We start from the raw sequence: 11,299 nt of genomic DNA on the forward strand, positions 1-11,299 counted from the left end.
AATGAGGGGTTAGTGGATTTTCCTATGTTTCGAGGGGTGAATCGATTAGCTTGGGACCGACGATAGTACCAGAGCTGAGCCAAAAAGTTGAGCTCGTTTCTTCAGGACCTTCTGGTCTTAGAGTTACCTCTATGGTACAAACGTCGAGCTCGTGATTTTTCTGTCGAATTCTGTTTTTATACGAACAAAACCAGGTGACATTACTATTTTAAGAGCCACCGTTTGCACAGAGAGATTCGAGTTTTCCTTCATTATCCTCTTCACCTTTCGGTCCGTGACAGGATCAGTTCGTCCAATCAGAGACGTTGATAGAGAAGCGCAAAAAAAAATCTGTCAAAACAGCAGCACGGGTTTTGAGGGATCATTTGTCACTGTTTCCATGTTTCCATGTCACCATGTTTCTTTGAGTGGCTTCAACTCGGCTTCAAATGACTTTCATACAGTGCCGCAATGCTGAACAAGATATATATATGTTTTTCTATTGATGCGTATCATTTTTGCATAAGCGCTTTTAAAGTGTTAGTCGTGTACAAAACTAGGGAACCAAATATGTAAAATGGCATGTTGGACAATATCAAACATTTGTGCAAAGTTTCAACATAATCGTAGAAGGTCGATCCAAAAATTAAAAAAAAAATTCTTTATTTGAAATGGAACTACTGTGTTGAGAAAATTTGAACGTTCGACCGGAACTGAATAAAAATGAAGTGCGCGGCAACATTTTGCAAAAACAATGCGAAGACGAGAGATGACAGTCGCTCCATGACAGTATAATTTCTGTTTTGCTTGCAGCACAATCATTTTTATTAGGGTTGATGCGTATATTATGTCACGCTCTAGGAAGAGGGGGGGGTCTCAGATTTTGTGACAAGCAATGCATTAGGTATAGGAAAAAGTCACGATAGGGGGGGGGGGGTAAATTTCTCCTCGATTTAGCGTGACAAAATTAATGCATGGGCCCTTACCACAAAACAAAATAAAACGTTTCGATTCAAAATGGTTTTTTATCAATTATACATGTTGTATTCAATTGAATCAACAATAAATAAATAACAGATATCAAATATTAATATTTTTTCATCATTGAGAACAATACTCCTTTCTGGTGAATTGAGCGAACAGTAATGTTTATTTACTTTGCTCGTTTGGTTCAGCGTTTGACGGTTCGTTTGATTCTTTTTGCTTCAGTCAATGCGTGCCTCTATTCAACGGCTCTGCGTCCCATGTTCGACCGTCAAGCGTTCCGAAAATGATTAGAGCACACCATGAACAGTGGATTTAGTTAAATTAAATTTTTGGAAATTCCTTTATTGCACAGACTTATTGACAAACCAAGATTTGCATTGCGTCCGTACAAAATCCACTCACTCACGTGTTTTTCATTCATCGCCATCTTGAACACTAAACATGAATAATACAATGGCTCCTAGCTATACGTGCAATTTGAGGATGTCCGGATTAATGTGGAATAAATCACCACATTGCACAGTGGTCTAGAACTGTAAAAGACGGTCAAAAGTCATTATCTCATGAATATTGCATTTTAGGCTAGTGGTATCTTAAGGAAAGTTTATGCCCTTCTTTTGAAATTAACAAATCAATGATTGATCCTCCTAGAAAGGAGATTCAAAAAATCCTTATTCAGGTTTTGTGTTACCGGCAAAGTCTTAAAAAATATCAAAACAAAAGAGTTCGCTGAAGACACTAGGTGTCTATTTCTTCATCTCATTAAAATTTGGAACGTTTTTGGTGGAAAACCTTAGTAGAAACTTTTATTAAGAGGTTTTCCACCAAAAACGTTCCATATTTCAATGAGATGAAGAAATAGCCACCTAGTGTTTCCAGCAAACTTTGTTGTTTTCATATTTTCTAAAACTTTGCGAAAGACACCGAACCTGAATATGGATTTTTTGGAAAAATAAATTTTGAATCTCACTTCTAGGAGGATTAATCATTGATTTGTCATTGTCAAAAGAAGGACCTTTTAATATCCAGAAACTTTCCTCAAGACACCACTAGTCTAAAATGCAAGATTCATGAGATAATGACTTTTGACCGTCTTTTCACAGTTCTAGGCCACTGTGCATTAGACTGATGCAAAATTTGAAATTTTGCTTCACAGTGCTCAAACGGTTCCAAATTGGGCCCTCATTAGCCTCCCAAAATTTGAACTCATTTAGTGAGAAACTGACTTGGCACAAACCATTTGAAGTTTATATGGGAATTATATGAAGAAACCATAATTTCGGTTCATATCTACCTCAAAATTCACCAGTTTACTCTTCTCTAAAAATGATAGCTGAACTTGTTGAAAAATTTCTCAGCTACAATTTTGTTAAAGACCACTTTTCGATCAAATGTAAGGTACAAAAAATATTAATGATTCAAGTCACTGATGTCTTATTATTATGCTCAATCATCTGTTCAGCAGGCAACATTGGTGTTTATGGCGCGTAGAATAGAACACAAAAATCATGGCTACTATGTCACACTGCAGAATACAATGTTGCCCACAATACAGTTGCTTAGTCTTGCCATAAGAATATCAATCTCTTAAACAATTAATAACTATTTAATTTGACGTTTGGCTGAAAAACGATTTTCTGCAAAGTTGTAGCTGATAAAAATTCCCATAAGAATAGCAATAGAATTTGTTAACAGTACAATATGTAAAAAGGCTAGAAGACAATGAACAAAAAGTTTTGTTTCCCCATAGTAATTTCCATATAAACCAAGTTAGATTCTTTTTAAATGAGTTTAAACTTTCGGAGGCTAATCAGGACCCGATTTGAAACCGTTAGAACACTGTGGAGCAAAAATTTCAAATTTTGCATCAGTCTACTGTGCATTGTTACTCTACGTAAGGATGGTGTGGCATCCTGGATACATCTTAACGATAGCATTTAAAAGTTCCTAGGCATAGTACGTATTGTACTGTTTCGGCTAGCCTCAAAATACAACTAGAAAGACAATATTTTATGGAAATTTATCACGCAACTAGTACATTTTTTTTTCCTTTTAAGCCTTTCTAAAAACGGGGAAACGAACCATTTGGAGACCTACTTCATTCGGAGAAACGTATTTAGCGGAAAGGTCATACAATCGTACATACCAGCTACTTCAAGCATTATTGGAGAGGCATTTGCTTATACTTTTATTAGTTTCACTAATCTTATCATGCTTTCCATTTCCACTAATCGTATGTTTGCATCTCATCCCACAGGCAATGATTTACATCCATAGTTCAGCTTTAAACTACCATGGGAACCTTAAGTCATCCAACTGTGTAGTGACCTCTCGATGGATGCTGCAGGTAACGGACTTTGGTCTGCATGATTTGCGGCACTGCGCCGAGAATGAGTCCATAGGAGAGCATCAGCATTATCGAAGTAAGAGGCCTTCCCACCACCGCAATGACATGCCACAAATTGATTCCTATCTGTTATTTACTGACAATTACAGATTTGTTCTGGAAGTCCCCCGAGCTCTTACGGGCAGAACAACGCAACGAGCACACCTACGGTAGTCAGAAGGGGGATGTGTATGCTTTTGCCATCATCATGTTCGAGATTATAGGACGTCGGGGCCCGTTTGGGTACAGCGATTTGGAGCCGATCAAAATTATCGAATTGGTTCGGGCACTTCCGGAGGAGGGCATTGAGCCATTTCGTCCGGATATCAGGAGTGTGATCGAGAACGAATGCGTTGCCGACTATGTGATTAACTGCATCACGGATTGCTGGGACGAGAATCCGGACCAGCGGCCGGATTTTGTAACGATTAGGTATGGGTGAAAGGTTAAATCTTTGAGTTCATACGATCTGAACAAATTGTTCCATTACAGGAATAGATTGAAACGTATGCGAGGTGGTAAATCGAAAAATATCATGGATCAAATGATGGAGATGATGGAAAAGTATGCCAACAATCTGGAGGAGATTGTGCAGGACCGGACGAGGCTGCTGTGTGAAGAGAAGCGAAAGACAGAGGACTTGCTGCATCGCATGCTCCCGCAGCCTGTTGCGGAAAAGCTCACGATGGGCTTGGGAGTGGAGCCCGTATCGTACGATTCGGTGACGATCTACTTTAGTGACATCGTTGGTTTTACAGCGATGTCAGCTGAAAGTACGCCCCTGGAGGTGGTAAATTTTCTCAACGATCTGTACACGGTGTTCGATAGAATTATTAAGGGATATGACGTGTACAAAGTGGAAACGATCGGTGATGCATACATGGTGGTAGGTATTGATAAACGATTTTTGTTTGTGAGGAATTTTCTTTGAAAGCTAAACTATTTTAATTTTCCAGGTGTCGGGTTTACCCATCGCCAACGAGAATCGTCACGTCGGAGAGATAGCCTCGATGGCATTGGAACTTTTGGAGGCCGTACGAACTCATCGAATCTCACATCGTCCAAACGAAACACTTAAGCTGCGAATCGGCATACACACTGGCCCGGTAGTGGCCGGTGTAGTGGGACTTACAATGCCTCGGTACTGTCTGTTTGGCGACACGGTTAACACAGCCTCGCGAATGGAGTCAAACGGAGAAGCGTTGAAGATACACATATCAGGTCAATGTAAGGAGGCGCTTGACAGGTTAGGTGGCTACGTCGCAGTCGAACGGGGGCTCATCTCAATGAAAGGGAAAGGTGAAGTGATGACCTATTGGCTGGAGACAGCTACCGATACAGCCATCCAGAAGAAACCGGTCGACTTTCGGGATCTACCTCCACCGTTGTTTTGTAGGCCTAGGCGATCTCCGAGGCTTAATTACGATTCACGGCACGCTAGTGTCATCGCAATTGCCAACTACGCTGCGGGCAGCCGTCGGCAGTCCAATGCACTGAAAGATCTCGAAAGCAATTACAGTCTGCAAGGTTCGTCATTTGAACCATCGTGGCGAGACTCGCCCCGTGCCTATCAACGGAGGCTTGAACGTACTCCACTGTGTATCAATGACGACTCCCAAAGTACTTTAGAACAGCAAAATGCAATAGGTAAAACCGATTCTAGTGATAGTCTAGTGAAGAAAATCATCTTTAACAATAGCAGTAAGAAGTTTAGAAGTAAACTCCGAACGATCGCCTCTACGGATGATTACCACAACATCTGCAGTTCGGGGACGTTTATGCGGGAGAGTCGGTCGTTGGATCCATTTCCCAGTGACGTTCGAAGACGATTGGAAAGTATTAAGTTGGAAAGAAAACCTCGCATGGTGCAGAAGGGCTCGCATTCACTTGATGCTGGAGTATCCACGATCAGCAGTGAATCGATCGACATGGATCAACCATCCAAGATGGTGATCACAACGGTGCCTGAAGACTGTAATCAAGGGGATGCCCACAAGTATCTCAACAACAACTGCAACGGTTCGATCGGCAATAACGAAGAATCGCACTGTCCGCTGTTGATGCGTCAGACATCGTTAGTGACTCCCGGTCAGGAAGATAGTCTTAGCACCCACAAACGCTGGTACTCGTTAGAGAATGTGGGAGCACCGGACGACGACAGTTGTAGCAAAAAGTCGCTAACACGGGGTTCCATAAAATCGTGGCTTGTCGGTATCATCGGGTTCAAAACAAGTGATTCCAGTTTGCGGAAGGTGGGCGTGCTGCCAGTTGGTGTGGCTGGAGTGACGGGTTTCGGAGAGCTGCAGTCGACGCCTGAGAAGGAAAGCATGGTTTGATATAGCGAGAGGACAATGGAACGGGTCGCCTCTAGATAATAGCATAAAAGTGTCCAAATATTGTATCATAGTTAGGAGTTTTTATCAATGTGTACTTGATGAAGTCGGAACGGTGGTGAAATAGGATGGCATACGAATTTTAGCATTGACAAAGCACCTAGAAGTCGAGGCAAGTTTGACTCAAAAGTAACTGTTCAAGCATTCTGATGCTTTCTTGGAAGGATGTTATTTTTAATCACGCCACCATATGAAATCGTATTTGGTCTGAATTTAATTGGGTCCATTGAAAAGTCAAAAATAAACCTCGACATTCATGAAGCGAAGTGATTTGAAAACTTTTCCATTTGCTTCCCTGCAGTTCCTGAGACACCAAGATAAAGTTTGACTTGTGAAATTGCAATGCGTCATCATAACTTTGTCGTACAATGTTTTCTTTTTCATTTCACGCAATACCCAAAGTTCTATAACATAACACCCACTTACAAATCAGTGTTCTTTGAGCTCTGCCACAGTTTTTAATCTTGAGTGCAAGCTCCACACTACGAAATTAATACAGACTTCGGTAGTTTTTACTGTAATCTCTACAGTTGAACTGTTTGGTAAAATTTTGGCAGTCAACCTTTATTGTTTTAAAGCTAAAATAAAAGGAAAACTTCACTACAAAGACACGATTTGATGATTTGAATAAGATTGAAAGTGCTTTGAATTTTTTTTTCTGGGAAAAATAGGCTTTAAATTGTTGGTCAAAGTATTACCAAACATTCAGTTGTTGAGATTTTTGTACAAAAGACTACTCAGTAATTTCCGAGTGTGTGGAAATTTTGAACCAATGTCACGCTCTTATTCTTCATATTCTTCTTCTTCTTCCAGTCGTAGGAGCTGTCAAACTCCCACTGTTCAATGGCACAGCGTATTCGCTATAACGCAATGTCACACTCTTTGTTCTTTAAACCCCGTCCGTTTAACGTACCATTTTAAAATTGACATTTGGCTTTAGTACATTGAATGAAAATCAAAATGAAGCGTGCCGTAAGCGTGTGAATTTTCTCGTCTTTATTTACACGCTTTCTTTCAGTTGTAGTAGCGTGAACATTCAAATTAGAACGAATTTCAGTGGTCTGTTGGAATAATATGCATTTCTTACATATAGGGGAATTGGCTCTAATGTTGGCCTATCATTGCAAAAAATCTGCTATTTATCAATTTTATCTAGAGGAACGCGTCATTAAGACGTTACTTGTGGATATTTTTAGTCGCAATTGAAAATTTAGTTGATTGCTGAATTTTTGTATGGGCCCAAATTAGGGGCATTTAGGCCGACATAACATCCATTTCCCCTATGTGTATATAAAATTAAATAAATAAAAGAAAGCATAGGAGTAAGGCTTGCATTTTTCAAGGGAGTATCATACTGAGAGTAATGCCGCGGATTAATTTGTATGACCTACTATGAGCATGAGCATTCTTCCGCTCTTCGCATGTCGGTCCCATAGTCGTTTTTGTCAAAACTGAGTTTTCAATGCAAATGGTAGCTAATTACCCATATTTTCATAATACTGGATGAACTCATCAACTTTGTTTTGAAAAAGTTTGGAAAGGCAGTCACATTGGTTGTCCCATCACATAAGAAACAATGGTACGAAGCAAACATAAAACGCGATTTTCTTGGCTTGTCGATTTTCGCTACGGGAAGGACATGCGACGAGCGGCAGTATTTATATAATAATTATGAGCACTATACAACAACTAAACACAAAATATACAACTGTGACCATGGATGTGCCTATAATTTATTACACAAATAATGCTCTTGCTCATAGTTTGTCATCCAAGTGTATCCGCGGCATAAGAATACATTTTAATATTTCTCGATTATTTTTTTCGAAGGGACGTATGAGCTTTTGTAACCAATGCATTCGATCGACGATTTGGCGCAACTGGTAGCTCACCCACGTATACTAACACTACCATCAGAAAATGGAAATTTTCCCTACCTGATAGTGGTGTTAGCATGCGTGGGCGAGCTACCAGTTACGCCAAATCGACGATCTAATGCATTGTTTACAAAAGCTGATACGTCTCTTCGAAAAATTAATCGAGATTTTACTTCATAAAACAAGTTTTAGACTGCTTGAATGCCGAACCAACGAAGCGTTCTTCCCAGTGAAATATCTGTTAGGGCACGGGTTCTAAATGGTATTAGTGGCCGAGACTTAAGATACGTGTTTTGCATGTATAACTTTTCCAAGTTCCTCATTTCCTCATTGTGATAGGTGGTCACGCCATGATCCACCTTAATCCGCTGACTTGCTCCTGCTTGCTGCAGGACCAAGTGCCACGCCGTCCGAAGCGATAATGAGCAGAGGCATGACAGCAGCGCTGCTTTATGTCTTTTCAGGCCCAAGCAGAACGATGTAGAATCAAATGGTACTCGATTATGACGACTGGGTTAGGGAAAATCGTTTATTTCATGTAAACAGAGATAAAATTATCATTTGTACATTTTTCAAATGTGTTTTTTTGTTGTGGAAAATTGAAAAAAAAAACATTTATTTCATCAGATTTGTAATGTAATATCCTATCGATTGGCGTATTTGGATTTTATTTTCATCTATAAATGACAAAGTTACTAGCGTTAAAAACCTAACACTATTTTACCACACATATTGTTTGATTTGCACCCCAGTATAGTCGAAAAAGACGTAGCTCTACGTCAAAAAAAAAAAAAAAAACAAAATCGACATCCTACTTCAGACGCTTAGATCACTTTTAACGTCTAACACTGTCCAGGCAATTATTTGACGATGGGCACATCGCTCTGTTAGATGGGCCTTCCTGCGGATCGAACTCCTCGAGCGGAATACTTGACGAGGCTCGCTCCTCATCTACCACTAACGACCAACATCGAAATCATCTCAGCAACAAACAGTTCGATTTATTTACTTTAATTATGAGAAAGCGAAACGACGAACGTACACTTTTCACGGGTTTCTCTGCGCTGTTACTTATGACAAACGGCATCTTCATAGAAATCGGAAGTGAAAAATATTTTGATCGGAAGGTGATTACGTCAAAAAGCAATTTGACTGGTAAATAAATTTAAAAATGGGATGTAATCCTATATTCAGACAGTATACAGGGTGCTTGACGAATTTTTGCAGTAAATGGCATATTTGAGAAAAAAATACACCAGTTAGTTATTCTAGCAATGAATTTTGTGCGATTTATTTTCTTTCGCAACATATGGAAGTTGTAAGTAAATTTATTCAAAAAAATTGCCTTCCCTTTCGACGACTGTAGTTAGACGCTTCCAGAGCACATCTATCTGGCTTCTCGCGGAAAACAAGCTTGCTCGCTAACTCGTAAACAATATTGCATAAAAGTTCTATAGAATATATAGAAACGTCAAAGTGATCAGATGCCAGCGCTGCGGCGAGTAGTTCGCGGAACTGATAATATTCAAATCAACCGTTAAATGCATGAACGAAGATACACAATGAAGAGTTACGTCTGTTTGTCTGTGGAGATACTATGTTTTCAAAAAAAAACTTTTTCAAAGTGTTACGTCTGTTTGTCTGTGCTGATATTATGACGCCCTGATACCAACCGGTGGAAACTAACGATTTTAAATTGGCTCACTACGTGACTAGGCTATTGGTCCCAATCAAACGATTAACGTATCCCATTCTAGTCGGAATTCTAGTACTACACTATGTTTGTTTTGATTCTCTATGAAAGTTTGACAGATACAATGAAGGGTTCGTGGATTTTCCCATGTTTCGAGGGGTGCATCGATTAGCTTGGGACCGAAGATAGTACCAGAGCTGAGCCAAAAAGTTGAGCACATTTCTTCGGGACCTACTAGTCTTAGAGTTACCTCTATGGGTGCATCGATTAGCTTGGGACCGAAGAGAGTACTAGAGCTGAGCCAAAGAGGTGAGCACGTCTTTTTTGGGACCTGCTGGTCTTAGAGTTCCCTCTATGTTGATACTGAGATCATCACTAAAGCTCATCAGATTGCCAAAGAATTCCGTGATCCAAATTGCCTGAAAGCTCTGTTGTGCATTTAGAATTGGAAATTGGAGATTTTTTTTTTAGTTCTTTATTAAGGAGATTTTTAGCCTATAATTGGAGAAGTTATCTAGTACCGAGATGTTTGAATAGCGAGGATCGAAGAAAATACGTGCGCTATAAACAAATGCACGGGTGAACTTTTGTCATCTACGGAACAAAAATTGACACAACAGCCGGGCCCTGTTTACTAAAAATGAACACAAGAATAATGCTCGCATAACTTTTGAAAAGTGCCTATCATCTGTTGTAAACACCTTCCTAGGTCCTTTTCACGAGAACCGAAGTACGCCCACGCAAACCAAGAGCACTGTTGGGAAGGGGAGAATTTCCCCTACCCGAAGGTGTTGTTAGTTTGCGTGAGCGTATTCGGTTCGCACGAAAAGGGCTTAAACTCAAATCCATCCGTGCACTCGTCTATTGGCGAATCAAAGCAAAGCCAAAACTGGTCATGCAACACCTAGTTTTCAGGTCCGCAATTACACAAAACGTCATTAACACCCACTCGCCATCACTTTGATTCTTCAATAGTCCATTCTATGCGCACGAGTATTGATGGTCCGAAATTGAGGATAACAACATAGAGGTAACTCTAAGACCACTGGGTCCCGAAGAAAATCATTATTATTTTTGGCTCACTCAGTACCAGAACAACGGTCCCAAGCAGTCCCAAGCTATTTCACTCACCCCTGCATGTTCTGCATGAATCCACACACCCCTGATGTTATCTGTCAAACTTTCATAGCGAATCAAAACAAACATAGTGTAGTAATAGAATTTCAACTAGAATAGGGTACGTTAATCGTTTGCTTGGGACCAATAGGCTACTAAAGTGGTGAGCCAATTTAAAATCGTTAGTTTCGTATTGATTGTTGGTTTTACTGTACAACGTATGGTTGTACCGTACGGTATATGGTAATACCACAGTGGTTGCTCAATCAGATTGCAGTGTGTGTTGACCCCATTACGCTACCTTTCATGAAACCTAGCATGGGACTATCTTGTAAATCTTCCGCCGTACGCACATCGCTGCCGACTTTTTGGTCTTGAAACATTGGACCTTAGACGTTGGCATTGAAATGCATTGTTCGAATAGCTTATGTTTAATTTTATAATATTGGGTGAGGTATAGTATAATCAACAATCAATACGAAACTAACGATTTTAAATTGGCTCACTACTTGACTAGCCTATTGGTCCCAAGCAAACGATTAACGTATCCCATTCTAGTCTAAATTCTAGTACTACGCAATGTTTGTTTTGATTCGCTATGAAAGTTTGACAGGTAAAATGAGGGGTTATTGGTTTTTCCTATGTTTCGAGGGGTGAATCGATTAGCTTGGGACCGAAGATAGTACCAGAGCTGAGCCAAAAAGTTGAGCACATTTCTTCGGGACCTTCTGGTCTTAGAGTTACCTCTATGGTATAATTGTATGCTCCAGAGCAGTGATGGAAAAGTTCACGAAAACTCACTATGACTCGGAAAACCCTAGGTGAACTTCGTGAAATATCGCGAACTTTTCCAACACTGCTCCAGAGA

At 40.1% G+C, this 11,299-nt stretch overlaps 1 protein-coding gene across 2 annotated transcripts in view; it reads left to right on the top strand.

The window, feature by feature from the left end:
- Positions 1–8,986, top strand: part of LOC135698365 (receptor-type guanylate cyclase Gyc76C-like) — a 200,199-nt gene extending 191,213 nt beyond the window's left edge. For both annotated transcript variants that reach the window (XM_065218293.1, XM_065218294.1), the window contains exons 12-15: positions 3,224–3,389; positions 3,463–3,784; positions 3,845–4,238; positions 4,309–8,986. In XM_065218293.1, the coding sequence (XP_065074365.1) occupies positions 3,224–3,389; positions 3,463–3,784; positions 3,845–4,238; positions 4,309–5,688 (2,262 nt within the window). In that variant the 3' untranslated portion in view covers positions 5,689–8,986. The remainder of the gene's footprint in view (positions 1–3,223; positions 3,390–3,462; positions 3,785–3,844; positions 4,239–4,308) is intronic.
- The last annotated feature ends 2,313 nt before the right edge of the window (positions 8,987–11,299 follow it).

Source organism: Ochlerotatus camptorhynchus, unplaced genomic scaffold (assembly GCF_037179485.1).
Source record: "Ochlerotatus camptorhynchus isolate MF236.1 unplaced genomic scaffold, CSIRO-AGI_Acam_v1.1 ptg000085l, whole genome shotgun sequence".
NCBI classification, from domain to species: Eukaryota; Metazoa; Arthropoda; class Insecta; order Diptera; family Culicidae; genus Ochlerotatus; species Ochlerotatus camptorhynchus.